Source organism: Dendrobates tinctorius, unplaced genomic scaffold, assembly GCF_039654945.1.
Source record: "Dendrobates tinctorius isolate UK_male_01 unplaced genomic scaffold, ASM3965494v1 ptg000231l, whole genome shotgun sequence".
Classification (NCBI taxonomy): Eukaryota; Metazoa; Chordata; class Amphibia; order Anura; family Dendrobatidae; genus Dendrobates; species Dendrobates tinctorius.
The window spans coordinates 324,350-340,387 of record NW_027361898.1 but is presented as its reverse complement, the minus strand read 5'-3'; the positions used below and the strand labels follow the sequence as shown (position 1 = coordinate 340,387).

At 48.0% G+C, this 16,038-nt stretch overlaps 1 protein-coding gene across 2 annotated transcripts in view; it reads left to right on the top strand.

Moving 5' to 3' along the window:
- Positions 1–16,038, top strand: part of GPR107 (G protein-coupled receptor 107) — a 111,320-nt gene that overhangs the window by 51,649 nt on the left and 43,633 nt on the right. For both annotated transcript variants that reach the window (XM_073555910.1, XM_073555911.1), the window contains exons 12-13: positions 364–481; positions 1,498–1,628. In XM_073555910.1, the coding sequence (XP_073412011.1) occupies positions 364–481; positions 1,498–1,628 (249 nt within the window). The remainder of the gene's footprint in view (positions 1–363; positions 482–1,497; positions 1,629–16,038) is intronic.

Here is a 16,038-nt window from a genome sequence, read left to right as displayed (position 1 = left end):
ACTCGCGTCTCAGCAAAAGAATTTCACATGCTGCGGTCTGGAGCGATGCCGCCGCATGTCCGTCTCTGCAGGTGAGTCACGGGCGTCTCTTGATGAATAGTGGACATGGAATTTTTTTGAAATCTCATCCAGTATGCTGTAACATATGGCTACTGCAGGTTGGACGCTGCACACGTATGTGTTTACTGATCATGTGCACATCCTCTAATATCCCAAGCATTCACACAGGACCTTTCTTCCCATTGTTTGTGTCCTTCAGTGATTTGCAGCTGAATGATGTGAAGCAGATAGCTTGCTGCTGGATAGTGTGTGGTAAAATTTCCTACCCGCTCTGGTACTAACACTGGGATTGTTACCTGACAGGCTGAAAGGCGCGCTACTCTTCATTACCATCGCTCTTATTGGAACCGGCTGGGCCTTCGTCAAGCACATTCTGTCCGATAAGGATAAGAAGATCTTCATGATTGTGATTCCCCTGCAGGTAGGGATGAGATGTTGTGCACATTTCTGCCGCCTTCACCCTTGTGTCATGCACATCCTGTGTCTTTATAGGGAGGATGTCCATACATAACGCCTGTAGCCGTAGTGATTGCAGCTCGCTCTAGTTGTTGTTTTTCAAGTATTCAGCAACATAACCATATGAGTCACTCTCTACATACCTAGTTGGGATGGGCTGCGGCATCTAAGTGGTTAGACAATGGCTCATAAATCAATATCAATGGAAAAGGGGAATAGGTATTGTGCTGAAAAAACGGAATGAAAAAAATGGCTGCAGGAAGTAGAGGATTAACTGTGCCCCGACATTACATCCAGAATTTATAACGGTGCAGCAGTAATCTATCCTAGTAATAGTGCCATGACTTCATATTAGTGACAGGTGTTGATCACATGCTCTATAGAGAAGTCCTGGGCCACACATTTTACTCATTGAATTCCACTTTCTCATTTAGTCCCCTCAACCCTGGTGTAACATCCAGCCCCCTGCCATGTCATCTGCCTTTACACACATGTAACAGAAGGGCTGGTGGTGCAGCATAAACACTGCTCCCCCTCCGGGAGCTTCATGGCCGAGCAGCTGCATACAGCGGTAAATCACCAAGCACAGTGCACCTGGTCATTGCAGGAGGTCCCTACTTCAATGGAGACTGAAGTTTCAGCTCTTTCTCAGTTCCCTAATGCACAAGCCCAGTCCATTCAGACATGGAGGGGGATGAACATGACAGGCCGCACAGAGCTTGGATCTCGGCCCCATCCTAGAACTGAGATTGTGAGCTCAGTCTCTCCCCAACACCAGGGTCTGACCACACAAATTGAAGAAATCCTTCCCAGAAGAGCGGAAGCTGTTTTATTTGAAGAGGGGATGACTCTATACTTGTGTATTTGGCTGTATATGGAAGAAAGAGAAGCTCCTGGAGGTGGATGTGGGGGCACATACCTTTCTACATATATTGTGTCTTTTGTGTGATTTCAGGGTTAACGTCTTGCTTTTACTCTTAGGTTTTGGCCAATGTGGCTTATATCATCATCGAGTCGACAGAGGAGGGCACCACGGATTCTGGGCTGTGGAAAGAGATCCTGTTCCTTGTGGACCTCATGTGTTGTGGTGCCATCTTGTTCCCTGTTATATGGTAATATATGTGAACAGTCTCCATATTATTTTATTTACCAAGCCACAGTTAATATTAATCTGGGGGTCTCCTCCTATTTACTTCACGTTTTGGGCCGACACCTAACCGAACATTTGCAGCATTGCTTATCTGCTCTATGGGGGGGATGTTTTGAGGAAGATGCACTTTGCCGTTATATCTGGCTTTGTACAAGAGCAATATATACTGGAAGTCAGTGGTGGTCATATCGCCTGCAGCTATAGAAGGTATCCTTTTCCCTGCCATGACCGCAATGGACGGTGCCTCTGTGTCCCGCAGCCAGTAATGTATGGATTCGTAGTGGATTGAAAGGATTGTTAGAGATCATTTATAATTTATATACACACATATACTCATATGCCTACTGCTCAAAAAATAAGGGGAGCACTAAAATTCCACAGCCTAGATATCATTGAAATATTCCAGTTGCAAATCTTTATTCCTTACATAGTGGGATGTGTTATGAACAGTAAAACATAAAAATGATCAATATAAACAAAAATAAATATCCCACGGAGGTCTTGATTTTGAATGATACTCAAAATCAAAGTGGAAAATCAAATTAAAGACTGATCCAACATCAGGGTAAATGCCTCAAGACAAGGAAATGATGTTCAGTAGCAGGGCTGTGTAGTCGGTAAGCCAAACCTGCGACTCCGACTCCTCAATTTCCCTTACACCGACTCCAACTCCGACTCCACGACTCCGACTCCCACACATATTGCTTATATTTAAGTGAAAAATTTATTGTAGTACAATGTGAACCTCAGACATTTAATCATTTTTATGATCCCATAATCAAGATATTTAGATAGAACAGAATATATATTGGTGTACTACCCGGTTTTCATTCTTTTTGGTACAGATACGATATGGATAGACAGATATGGATAAATGGATAGATAGAGCAGATTTCTAATCTGCTTTTGCTATTGAAAACATTATCTATGAGCTCAAAAACCTTTCAGGTGATGTGGTTTTTTAAAAAGATGATCAGCTTTTGCAGCTGAAAAAAGTATCCTCAAAAAACACAGGAAAAACGCTGTGTGTGAATGTAGCCTTAGATCAGGAATAGAACAGCCATTTATAGGACATTTCATAACTTTCCCAAATTCCTATGAAAAAATATTCAGCACATTCTGCATTGAATTACTGTACCCAATTTATTATATATTTTAGGAGTCGGAGTCGGTCCATTTTATACCGACTCCAACTCCGACTCTACCAAAATGAGCACCGACTCCGACTCCACGACTCCGACTCCGACTCCACAGCCCTGCTCAGTAGTGTGTGTGGCCTCCATGTGCCTGTATGACCTCCCTACAACACCTGGGGTGGCGGATGATCTCCTCCCAGACATGTATTAAAGCATCAGTCAATCCTGGATGATCTGTGGTGCAACGTGGCGTTGGTGGATGGAACAAGACATGATGTCCCAGATGTGCTCGATTGGACTTAGGTTTGGGGAACAGGCAGGTAAGTCTATAACATCAATGCCTTCATCATGTAAGAACTGCTGACACACTTCAGCCACATGAGGTAGCATCAAAAGGAACCCAGGGTCCACTGCACCATCATATGGTCTCACAAGGGTCTCAGGATCTCATCCAGGTACCTAATGGCAGTCAGGGCACCTCTGGCGAGCACATTGAGGGCTGTGCGGCCTTGCAAAGAAATGCCTCCCCATGTCATTGTTGACCCACTGCCAAACTGGTCATGCTGGAGGATGTTGCAGGCAGCAGAACGTTCTCCACGGTGTCTCCAGACACTTTCATATCTGTCACATGTGCTCAGTGTGAACCTGCTCTCATCCGTGAAGAGCACAGGGCGCCAATGACAAATCTGCCAATCTTGGTGTTCTCTGACAAATGCCAATCGCCCTGCACGGTGTTGGTGCTGTAAGCACAGCACCTATTTGTGTATCTCAACACCCATTTGTGGATGTCAGGCAATCAAACCACCATCGCGGAGTCTGTTTCTGACAGTTTGTGCAGACACATGAATGTTCGTGGCCTGCTGAAGTCCTTTTTGCAGGGCTCCGGCAGTGCTCCTCCTGTTCTTCCTTGCACAAAGGAGGAGGTAGCGGTCCTGCTGTTGGGTTGTTGCCCTCCTACGGCCTCCTCCATGTCTCCTAGTCGGTCTCCTGGTATCTGCTCCACGCTATTTACACTGTGCTGACACACAACTACCCTTGTTGCCATATGTCGCATTGATGTGCCATCCTGGATGAGCTGCAATAACTGAGGAACTTCTGTGCTTTGTAGACAACGCCTCAGGGGTGAGAGCAATGACAAAATGCAAAAGTGACCAAAACAACAGCCAAAAAGGATGAGAACAGAGAACTCCTCTGTTGTCACCTCCTGCAGAATCACTCCTTTATAGGGGTTGCTAATTACTTGTTGTCTGTTCATTTGCACAACAGCAGGAGAAATTGATTTACAATCAGTGTTACTTTATAAATGGACAGGTTGATTTCACAGAAGTGTGATTCACTTGGAGTTGCATTGTGTTGTTTAATTGTTCCCTTTTATTTTTTGCGCAGTGTGTGTAATAGATAGAAATTGTAGAGGTTCGTATTCACTCAGCTGTGGTTGAGGTAGGCATAGGAAGCGGTTTCCTTAAAATGTCCCGGCAGGTTTATTAAAACTCCATAAACGAACTCCATAAACGTGCTTAAGTATAAGCAATATCCAAGAAGTATCATTTCTCCTTGTCGAGAATGACATGCTAAGCATGTCGAGATGAGGAGACTTAAAGCCGCTATGCTCCTCTAGGAAATACGCACTGACGAGGGGCAGTACCCTGAAACACAGTGTCTGCAAATTGAGATTCTGGCTTGGCTTTTATCCTAAGTCATGTAACAAGGCTCGTTAAAGGGTCGTCATTGACTTTTAGGATTGCTACTTCCAGTAGGTGGCACTAGAGTTCTAGTCCTCTTCCTCTCTGAAGAGACAATTTGCATAATAAGTATAAGCAAACACAATATGGCCTTTTCCGGCACAAAATGAAAATGTCCATACCCTATTGCGGGTTCACCTGCTAAGGATAGTGTCCGGTTCTTTAGACTTTAGGACAGACCAACACACAGGAGATCCATACATCTCCATAGTCAGGCACTGAATGAGACAGTCTCCATTTTATCTGCCAAACCACACCCCTGGCTCTCCATGTATGTGTTGTGACTGTCACATAGCCGTGACACACACAGCTGCGGCGCCAAACAGCTGATTATCGGGAGCGCTCCAGGTATCCGGGTTCCCGAGGCAGCTATTGGGTAAGCGCTATAGCTATTTGGATAAACACTTATCCAAAGTTATTTGATCAACCCTAGTGAGTAGTCATTCCCACCCATCTCTTTTGACTGCTTGTAAAACCCGGCCTTGGAATGGCCTAATAACTCAGCACTATATGTGCTGGAGCATGATTTAAGGGCTCACGTCACCGAAGCTACCAATTGCGATGATACATATCTCCCCTCAAGGACCTGTCCGGTGGTGGCCATCTGGCATACCCCCCCCCCCCCCTTCCTCTGCCCAAAGCCGGGGGGCTTGGCACCTTAAAAGAACTGCCATCAAACAGTGGACTCTCGACAGAGCGTCAGCATTGCCATGCAGTTTCCCTGGCCTATGCTTTACATGGAAGTTAAAACCCTGAAATGCTAGGAACCACCTGGTCACTCAGGCATTGTTGCCCTTGTTCTCCAACATCTATTTCAGTGGGGCATGTCTTGACACTAGCCTGAATATCTTGCATAAGAGGTAGTATCATAGCGTGTCCAACTCCCACTTGATGGCCAAACATTCCTTCTCCACTATGGAATAATTCTTCTTGCAGAATGACATCTTCCGACTCCGATACATCCGTGGATGCTGTTCCCCGTTCATCTCTTGTGATAAGGCAGCCCCCAGCCCGACATGACGCGCCCATTTGGGTCACAAACTACTTGGAGAAATTCGGGTGCTACCAGCCACCGGCTGTTTGCACAGAGCCTGCTTCAGTTCTTGAAAGGCCGTATCAGCTTTTGGAGACCACTTAGCCATAGTAGACTGTCCATTTAAGGAAGTCTGTCAGAGAGGCAGCTATCATGGCTAAGGTAGGGATAAACCCGTGGTAATAGCCCATAATGCCCAGGAACGCTCTGACCTGCTTCTTTGATAGGGGTTGTGGCCAATTCTGAATCGCCTCAACTTTATTTATTTTGGGCTTTATTTCGCCCTTGCCTACAACGTAGCCCAAATATCTAGCTTCCTCCATTCCCATGGCACACTGCTCCGGTTTTATGGAAAACTCCACCTTCCGTAGAGCATCAAGTATCGCCTGGACTTTGCTCCGATGGCTTCCCCAATCCTGGCTGAAGATCACAATGTCATCCAGGTAGGCCGCTTTGTACCTCTTGAGGGGAGTTAGGATCCGGTCCTTGGCTCTCTGGAAGGTAGCTGGAGATCCTTGTAACCCGAATGGCATCCTTGTGTACTGGAAGCATGTGTCTGGCGTTGAGAAGGCAGTCTTGTCCTTGGCGTCTTGGGACATGGGAATTTGCCCATACCCTTTTGTGAGGTCAAGGGTGGTAATGTATCGGGCCGGCCCTAGCCTAGTGTGTTTAAGGACGCTATTGCAAAGAGTGTGTGAATGGGTCAAGGACCTGTGATGAGGTTATAGCCATGTGACCCGGTGGGCGTGGCTACGGACCATATATCGTGGCCAGGGTAGGTCACGTGGTGAATGCTGGGACCCGGTTGGTCCAGTGTGGAAGGTCCCGCTGAGATGGAGCTTCCTGGCTAACAGCCTGTGAAGTGGCTGTGAGTAATGGCGACGTGTGCAGCTTGGTGAAGCAACATGAGGAAACCCTGACAGGGTGAGATAACTTGGGGCTAGGAAGCCTGCGCATTGAACAGTGCATAACTTATATGACTACAGGATAACAGAGGGAAACTCTGTAATGGACGGTATGCTGATTATATGCTGTTTTCTGTTGCTGTGAGGGTTTATGGATGCTGAATAAACCGTTGGGACTATGATTGTTTTGTGGAAAACCCGTGCCGGATCTGTTTTTTTGTGGCTGCAAGCGAGTATCCCCCTACTTGAATAACAGCGCTACCTCACAAAATATATATATATATATATATATATATATATATAGATATATCTATCTATCTATCTATTACACACACACACCTCACAGTGCATGTCAGACCAAATGAGAATCATGAGGTCAAAGGAACTGGCGAATTGTGGCAAGGCACGGATCTGGCCAAGGTTACAAAAGAATTTCTGCAGAGCTCAAGGTTCCTAAGAGCGCAGTGGCCTCCATAATCCTTAAATGAAAGAAGTTTTGGACCACCAGAAGTCTTCCTAGATCTGGCTGTCCAGCCAAACTGAGCAATCGTGGGAGAAGAGTCTTGGTAAGAGAGGTAAAGAAGATCCCCAAGATCACTGTGGCTGAGCTCCACAGATGCAGTAGGGAGATGGGAGAAAGTTCAACTATCACTGCAGCCCTCCACCAGTCAGGCCGTTATGGAAAAGTGGCCCGACTGAAGCCTCTCCTCACTGCAAGACTTATGAAACCCTGCATAAAGTTTGCTAAAAAAACACATGAAAGACTTCCAGACTGAGAAATAAGATTCTTTGGTCTAATGAGACGATGATGGAACTTTTTGTTGATAATTCTAATGGTGAAACATGGTGGTGTCAGCATCATGCTATGGGAGTGTTTTTCAGCTGCAGGGACAGGACTACTGGTGGCCATTGAAGGAAAAATGAATTCAGGCAAGTTCAGAGATATCGTGAATGAAAACCTCTTCCAGAGTGCTCTGGACCTCAGACTTGGCCAAAGGTTCACCTTCCATCAAGACAATAACCCTGAGTACACAGCTAAAATAACAAAGGAGTGGCTTCAGAACAACTCTGTGACCATTCTTGACTGGCCCAGCCAGAGTCCTGACATAAACCAAACTGAGCATCTCTGGAGAGACCTGAAAATGGCTGTCCACCAACGTTCACTATCCAACCTGATGGAACTGGAGAGGATCAGCAAGGAGGCATGGCAGAGGATCCCCAAATCCAGGTGTGAAAAACTTGTTGCATCATTCCCAAGAAGACTCATGGCTGTACTAGCTCAAAAGGGTGTTTCTACTCAATACTGAGCAAAGGGTCTGAATACTTATAACCATGTGATATTTCAGTTTTCTCCTACGCCTCATTGGGTGACACAGAGACAGTGGGTATTATGCTGCTGGCCACTAGGAGGAAGGACACTAAGTAAACCAGAAAAAAGTTAGCTCCTCCCCTGCAGTATACACCCTCTCACTGGCTGAGATTTCTCCAGTTCTTGCTTAGTGTCTATAGGAGGCAATTGGGTCTGTTTTTTTTTTTTTTTTAATTAACGGAGTGAAGGGGGCGACGGTTCCTTTCTACGGCCCGCTCTCCCCCGAACCATCAACAGGCAAGCACGCGGAGTATTACCTCCCCGTACACTTTCCTACGATGAATGGGGCCGATTCCTCTGACGATGGTTCCCTTACGGTCGGTATTCCACAGATACAAGGGCAAGCGCAACAGGACGAAAAACAGGAGTGCATGGAGAGGACTTGAGCAGCGCTTTTCGGATGCCCTGAATCAGCCCCAGAGCTCTACATCCCCATGCCACAGGGTGGATCGATTGAGCAATACCCCTTTAAGACCTCCTCTAGCTCTGCTACATCGCCCAGAGGATGAGACACCTGCAGCTGGAAAACCCCGGACAGTGCGACTTGCCTGAGCACAGGAGTGGAGGTATGGGGTCGGGTCCTTGTCCCCGGGAGAAGCGCTGACTTAGCGTCAGAGGCGGTACACTGGCGCCCGGTCGAGGACCCCCCCGCCCGGCGCTTACCGCAGGGAGGCCAGAAATTTAGGCCCCGTCTTCTACGGCCTACTAGGCCGCAATTTGACTGGCGACACCTGCGCTAACGTCGTCGCCCCCTCTTGGCGCCTCTCATTCCTTACAAGACGCGCAATTCTAATCTCGGGGGCCATGTCTTTTGCCTCAGCTGCCGTTAACCCTTTCAGGAGCGCTATGCCTGCTCTGGACAGCCAGATACCGGGTGACAACACAGGGCCACCGCTTTCCTCCCGGGGGGACATAGCACAGGATCGTGGGTAAGCTGCATCTACCCTCAGTTTAAAGCTTAACCCCTTCCTGGCACATTCCCTGCAGCTGCAGACAGACTCTGCCGTTAACCCTTTTCAGGAACGCTATGTCTCAATCTAAGGAGGCTAAACGGGCTGCTAAGAAGCACACTGCATTTTTTACCGTGTGTGCCACTTGCAAGTCTGCCTTACCCAGTGCACACACTAATCCGTTATGCACGGACTGCGACCCGGCCTGCGCTCCAATGCCCCTCGCCGCCGCTGATTGCGGGCCTCCTGCATTTAGTACCCCTGAGTGGGCTGCGTCCCTGTCACGGTCAGTGGAGTTTCTGACCCAGGCTATATTCTCCCTCCGGGAGGACTCTATGCGCCCTTCCCTCCCGAGGAGGGCTCTGGCGTCGGCCGGGAACTGTCCACCAGCGGGGGCCGTACTCGTTCAAGGGATGTTCAGGTCTCTAGAAAGCGGACTCATGACGCGTTCCCTAGTCACGTTCGCGCCTCAGCATCGGCGACTCCTATCTCTCGCTCTCCCTCTCCTGAGGTTCACAGCGAGCACGACTCTGAATTCGAATCTGACACGTCAGCCCCTCAGAATCCCCCAACTGATCAAGAAAGAGTTGCTTGATTCTCTTATAGAATCAGTCAACAGGATTCTGAAGGTGGATGAGGAAAATATTCCCGCTCCAGCACACCTTATCTCATTTAAGAAGACCAAGCGTGTGCACAGGTTATTTACCAGCCATCCGGTGTTTCAGGAAATTGTCCAGAAACATAGGGATCGGCCACATAAGCGATTCACAGGGCAAAAGTCTTCTGAGGCTAAATACCCTTTTGCTCCAGACCTAATGAAGGATTGGTTACAGTCCCCTTCGGTGGACCCTCCTGTATCGCGTCTTGCTTCTAAAATGCTCCTATCTGTTTCTGAGGGTTCCTCAGTCAGAAACCCCTCCGATCATCAAATTGACTACCTTGCCCGTTCAGTTTTTTGAAGCTTCAGGAGCAGCGCCTTTTCCATCTTTCGTGGCAATTTGGGTCACTAAGGCAATTGCCGCTTGGGCAGAAGTCTTGATTACTTTCTCCAGGGCACCAATCTTCCTCCGGAGGCAACCACTGTCACCAGGCAGATAATTCACGCAGCGGACTTTGTAGTAGGCGCTTCTTTTGATGCCGCCAATTGCGCGGCGCAAATCTCCATTAGAAGAGCCCTATGGCTCTGCGGCTGGCGGGCGGATGCCACATCTAAAAGATCGTTGACTTCTCTCCCCTTTCAAATGGGTCGTCTTTTTGGAGAGAAACTGGACCAGCTCATTTCTGATTCTACCAACAGCCGACGCGTTTTCGATCTTTTCACAACCATTTCGGTTGGTCCTCCTCTACCTTCTTTTCCGGATCAGGTCAGTCCCCGTGCGGAGACAGAGACTCCCAGGTCTCATACAGACCTAACCGCTCTTGGAAACCCAGGCCTAGGGTTTCTGGATCTAGGGGAGCCAGATCTCATAGATCTACCCAATGACTTGTTGCGGTATCCGGCGGACACCGACAAAGTTGGCGGTTGCCTACTTTCCTTCAGCCACACCTGGCTCGCGATCGTCCACGACAAGTGGGTCAGGGAGCTGGTGTCCTCCGGATACAACTCGGTTTCTCCTTTCCTCTCCCGCCAAGAAAAAGATGAGCCTTCCTTCGGGCTGTACAGGCTCTGCTGAGGGACGGAGTCATCATTCCGGTCCCTCATCACGAGAGGTTCAGGGGATTTTATTCAAACCTTTTTGTGGTTCCAAAAAAGGACGGGACGATGTGACCCATTCTGGATCTCAAACTGATAAATCAGTTTGTCAAGGAACGGCGATTCCGAATGGAATCTCTCCGATCAGTTGTCGCTTCCATGGAAAAAGGAGAGTTCCTAGCATCCGTCGACATCAAGGACGCTTACCTTCACATTCTGATCTGCCCGTCCCACCAGCAGTTCCTGCGTTTTGCAATTCACGAGGAACACTTCCAGTTCGTTGCCTTGCCCTTCGGACTCGCCACCGCCCCCCAGGGTCTTTACCAAGGTCATGGCGGCTGTCATGGCCATTCTCCACTATCGGGGAGTGGTGGTGTTGCCGTATCTGGACGACCTGCTCATCAAGGGTCCATCCCTTCCAGCCTGCGAGGAATCCGTGGATATAACAGTAAATACACTTTCTCGCCTGGGGTGGAAGATAATCTTCGAAAAGTCTTTCCCAAAACCGGCTCAGAAGTTTTCCTTGTTAGGAATGATCTTGGACACTTCCCGCGGGTTGGTCATTCTCCCTCCAGAAAAGACCCAAGCCTTAAAACAGGCAGCGCAGACTATACCCTGACCGGTTTCTCACTCCATTGGTTTCAGCATGAGAGTTCTCGGAAAGATGGTGGGAGCGATGGAAGCAGTTCCATTTTCACAGTTCCACCTCCGTCCCTTACAACATGCGTTGCTGTTAGCTTGGGACAAGAACCCGTTCTCCCTGGACTGTCGGATCCTTCTGTTCCTGCGGGTCAGGCAAGCCCTCAGGTGGTGGACACTGAGGTCCTCCCTGAATCAAGGGAGGTCTTTTCTCCCAGCTAGATGGTTGGTAGTAACCACCAACGCAAGTCTTCTCGGCTGGGGTGCGGTCTTTTGTCACCACACGGCACAGGGTCATTGGTCAACCCGAGAGTCACGTCAGATTAGCTCTACGGAGTTTCCACCATCTCCTCGCAGGTCACCCCATCAGGATCCAATCCGACAACGACAAGGCTGTAGCGTATATCAACTGCCAGGGAGGTACCCCCGGAGCAGGATGGCCATGCACGAAGTGAGTCACATCCTCCATTGGGCCGAGACCAACCATTCGCCCATCTCAGCAATCCACATCCCTGGCGTAGAAAATTGGGCAGCAGATTTTCTCAGTCGCCAAGGCATTGCCTCGGGAGAGTGGTCTCTTCTTCCGGAAGTCTTTCAGCAGATTTGTCATCGTTGGGGGACTCTGGATGCGAATCTCATGGCCTCAAGACTAAACAACAAGGTTCCTTGGTTCATTGCCCGATCGCGCAATCCATGCGCCATCGGAGCGGACACCCTAGTTCTGCCACAGCACCGGTTCCGGCTCCCGTACATCTTCCTCCTCTTCCCTTGCTTCCAAGGGTCATAAAGAAGATCAGAGCGGAGGGAGTACCAGTGATCCTAGTTGCGCCAGATTGGCCGCGCCGAGCATGGTATGCAGAACTAATACAACTAGTCGCCGACATCCCCTGGCTACTTCCAGATCGCATGGAGCTACTCTTGCAGGGCCCGATATACGACCAGAACTTCGGGGCCCTGTCTTTGACAGCGTGGCAGTTGAATCCTCGATTTTAGCACAGGCTGGGTTCTCTCACGACCTGATTTCCACCATGATTAGTGCTAGGAAGCCTGTGTCCATGCCCATCAGTCACCGCACCTGGAAAACCTTCTTTTCATGGTGCAAGGATCATGGTCGATCACCTCTGGTGTTTTCCATTCTAGCCATGTTGGAATTCCTTCAATCCGGATTAAAATCAGGCCTCGCGCTTAGCTCGCTCAAGGGCCAAATTTCGGCCTTGTCAGTGCTTTTCCAACGCTAAATTGTCACCAAACTTCAGGTCAAGACGTTCATTCAGGGAGTTTCCCATGTGGCGCCTCCTTATAGAAGGCCATTGGAATCATGGGACCTTAACCTGGTTCTCGGGGCCTTACAGGAGGCTCCTTTCGAACTGCTGCAGGACGTGTCACTGACCGTCCTCTCTTGGAAGGTGGTCTTTCTAGTGGCAATTACGTTAATCAGACGAGTTTCGGAATTGGCAGCCCTGTCCTGCTGTTCTCCGTTCCTGAATTTTCATCAGGACAAGGTAGTTCTCAGGACGTCCCCGTCCTTCCTGCCCAAGGTCGTCTCCTCTTTCCATCTCAGCGAGGAAATTGTTTTGCCTTCCTTTTGTCTGGCGCCAGTCCATCGCATTGAGAAGGCCCTCCACACCCTGGATGTGGTTAGGGCGCTGAGACGATACATCTCGTGGACGGCTCCCTTCCACAAGTTAGATGCCCTGTTCATGCTTCCAGAGGGGCATAGGAAGGGTCTAGCCGCGTCAAAAGCAATGCTAGCCAGGTGGATTCGCATAGCGATTCAGGAATCCTACCATGTCAGGAATGCGCCTGTCCCAGCGGGGATTAAGGTGCACGCTACCCGTTCAGCGGGCACCTCTTGGGCCATTCGGCACCAGGCCTCGGCAGAACAGGTCTGCAAGGCTGCAACTTGGTCCAGTCTGCATACTTTTACAAAACATTATCAAATTCATTCTCAGGCCTGTCCGCAAGGCTGCGACTTGGTCCAGCCTGCATACCTTTACAAACATTGCCTAATTCATTCTCAGGTCTCTGCGGATGCAGCTCTCAGCAGACGCAGCCTGCAATCGGCAGTACCTCAGTGTTGACTCACTGGTACATGGGGTATTAGCAGATGTATGCTCCCCACCCAGGGACTGCTTTAGGACGTCCCACTGTCTCTGTGTCCCCCAATGATGCGGAGGAGAAATAGGGATTTTTGTGTACTCACCGTAAAATCCTTTTCTCCAAGCCAATCATTGGGGGGACACAGCACCCACCCTGTTTAGCCTATTGGCTCACTGTAGCATTCTTAGGTTTTGACATAGTTATGGTTATAGTTGACTGTTTATGCTCCTACTGCTTTTTTCACCGAACTGGAGAAATCCCAGCCAGCGAGAGGGTGTATACTACAGGGGAGGAGCTAACTTTTTTCCTAGTTTACTTAGTGTCCTCCAAATGGCCACCAGCATAACACCCACTGTCTCTGTGTCCCCCAATGATTGGCTCGGAGAAAAGGATTTTACGGTGAGTACACAAAAATCCCTATTTTCTTTTTTTTAATAAATTTGCAAAAATTTCTACATTTGTTTTTTTTTTTTTTTCAATCAAGATGGGGTGCAGTGTTAGTGTACATTAATGAGAAAATATATATTTTTTTTAATTTACCAAATGGCTGCAATGAAACAGTGTGAAAAATTTAAAGGGGTCTGAATACTTTCTAGACCCACTGTATATACTGTACATTACTCACAAAATGTTAGGGATATTTGGCTTTCGGGTGAAATTTATGGAAAACGTAAAAATTTCATGCTACGTTGATATTTCATCATGATAGGCATTTAAGTAGATTAATGGAAGTGATTTCCTCATCTCAAACTATTTATTGAAACAAAAGCCAATAACAGGGGTGGTATACCCCTCAAAATGTCAATGTCTCTCAATAACTTGTCGTGTGGCCCTGAGCATCAATTGCATCTTGACAACGACGTCTCCTGCTCCTCACAAGTGCAGTTATTGTGTGCTGAGGCATCCCACTCTTGAAGGGCGGCCCTCAAGTCATTGAGGTTCTGTGGTACAGAGTTACGAGCCTCTACATGGCGACTCAGCTGATCCCATAGGTTTTGTATGGGATTCAGATCTGGAGAAAGTGCAGGTAGCTCCATTTGAAGTACCCTAGTGAATTTTACCATTAAACTCCTTATTAGAGAACAGCAAGTTGTGCAAAAAGTCCTGGAACATTAAACATTCGGACATGTGCAGCAAAAGGTTTTGAGACGTTACATTAAGTTCAGCTTAGTTTCATCCCGAAATTTCACCCAAAAGCCAAGTATCCCTAACTATGTGATTAGTGTGCCGATTGGACACCATTACAGGTAGCATATTGATTCAGGGGTTTGGCTCAGAGAGCAGGAGGAATGGAGCTATTAAATTTGATATTATATTTTTATTAAATATATATAACTAATCTGGAAAGGTAGGCAGTGTTTATAATAAACATGAAAAGATGATACAAAATGAGAAAAAACAATATGGTATATGCAACAGCATAAATGGGAAAACAAAAGAAAAGTACTAAACCTCTGTCACAGAAATGGTTCAGAGCTTAGCAGAGGGAGGTACTCCTCAGGAAAATGGACAAGCAACTGTACTGTACTGACAAATGACCAAAACTCTGCTTTTTATTAGATCAGTATTACTCCCACATGCCTCCCATTGGTGAGCTCATTGGGGCTGGTTGTGGGATGTGCTAGGTCTTTTAGAGGTTTGTGAACCCCAACTTTCAGGATATCTTTGACCTTGGAGGTCCCGGGTGATGGATATTATTGCCATGGCTCCTACCGCAATGTTGCCTATCTATAGAGATGAAACATGGCATAGATAGCATCATTCATCGGAACGATATGAAGTTGGAAGGTTTAGAATGGTCTTACTGTGATATGAGTGAATGCGTTATGTTCGTCCCTTCGCTACGACGCCAAAAGTACCGTATATACTCGAGTATAAGCAGAGTTTTTCAGTGCATTTATTTGTGCTGAAGACACCCCCCCCCTCGCCTTATGCTCAAGTGAGGGTCTCAGTAGATAGAGGGGGAGCTGCAGTGGCGGAGCAGCGGGTCGCAGGAGCCGGTTGCTGCGGCTAAACCTGTGCCAGCAGCTAAAGAGAAATGAATATTCACAGCGCTGGCAGTGAATATTCATTTCTCTGTAATAGCGGTCACAGTAGTCGTAACCACCATGGGAGTGAAGAGAAGTGAATATTCATTTCTCTTAAGTGGCAGGCACACATGACCACACAGTGACTGACGCTGTGCGCGCTACTTAATAGCAATGATTACTCACTGCTCTCCACGCATAATCCCAACGTGGCGAGCAGTGAGTATTCCGGCAGCTGTAAGCAGAGCATGCCGTCTTTGCCATGCGCTGTTTACAAGCATAAATCGTCTGCTTGCACCGGAACAAGACGATGCGAGGGATGGTTTAATTTTTTTTTTTTTTTTTTTTTTATGTTTTTTGATGGGGGCCATGCAGACCAGGATGGGGATGAGGAGCCATGCAGACCAGGGTGGGGATGAGGAGCCATGCAGACCAGGGTGGGGATGAGGAGCCATGCAGACCAGGATGGGGATGAGGAGCCATGCAGACCAGGATGGGGATGAGGAGCCATGCATAACAGGATAGGGATAAGGAGCCATGTAGACCAGGATGGGGATGAGGAGTCGTGCATACCAGGATAGGAATGAGGGGGCCATGCATACCAGGATAGGGATGAGGGGACAATGCATATCTGGCTTATACTCGCGTCAATAAGTGTTCCCATTTTTTTGTGGTAAAATTAGGTACTTCGTCTTATACTCGACTCGGGTCAGCTTATACTCGAGTATATACGGTATATCTCCCATAATTATCAGAACAAGGCAAACCCCAATATTTA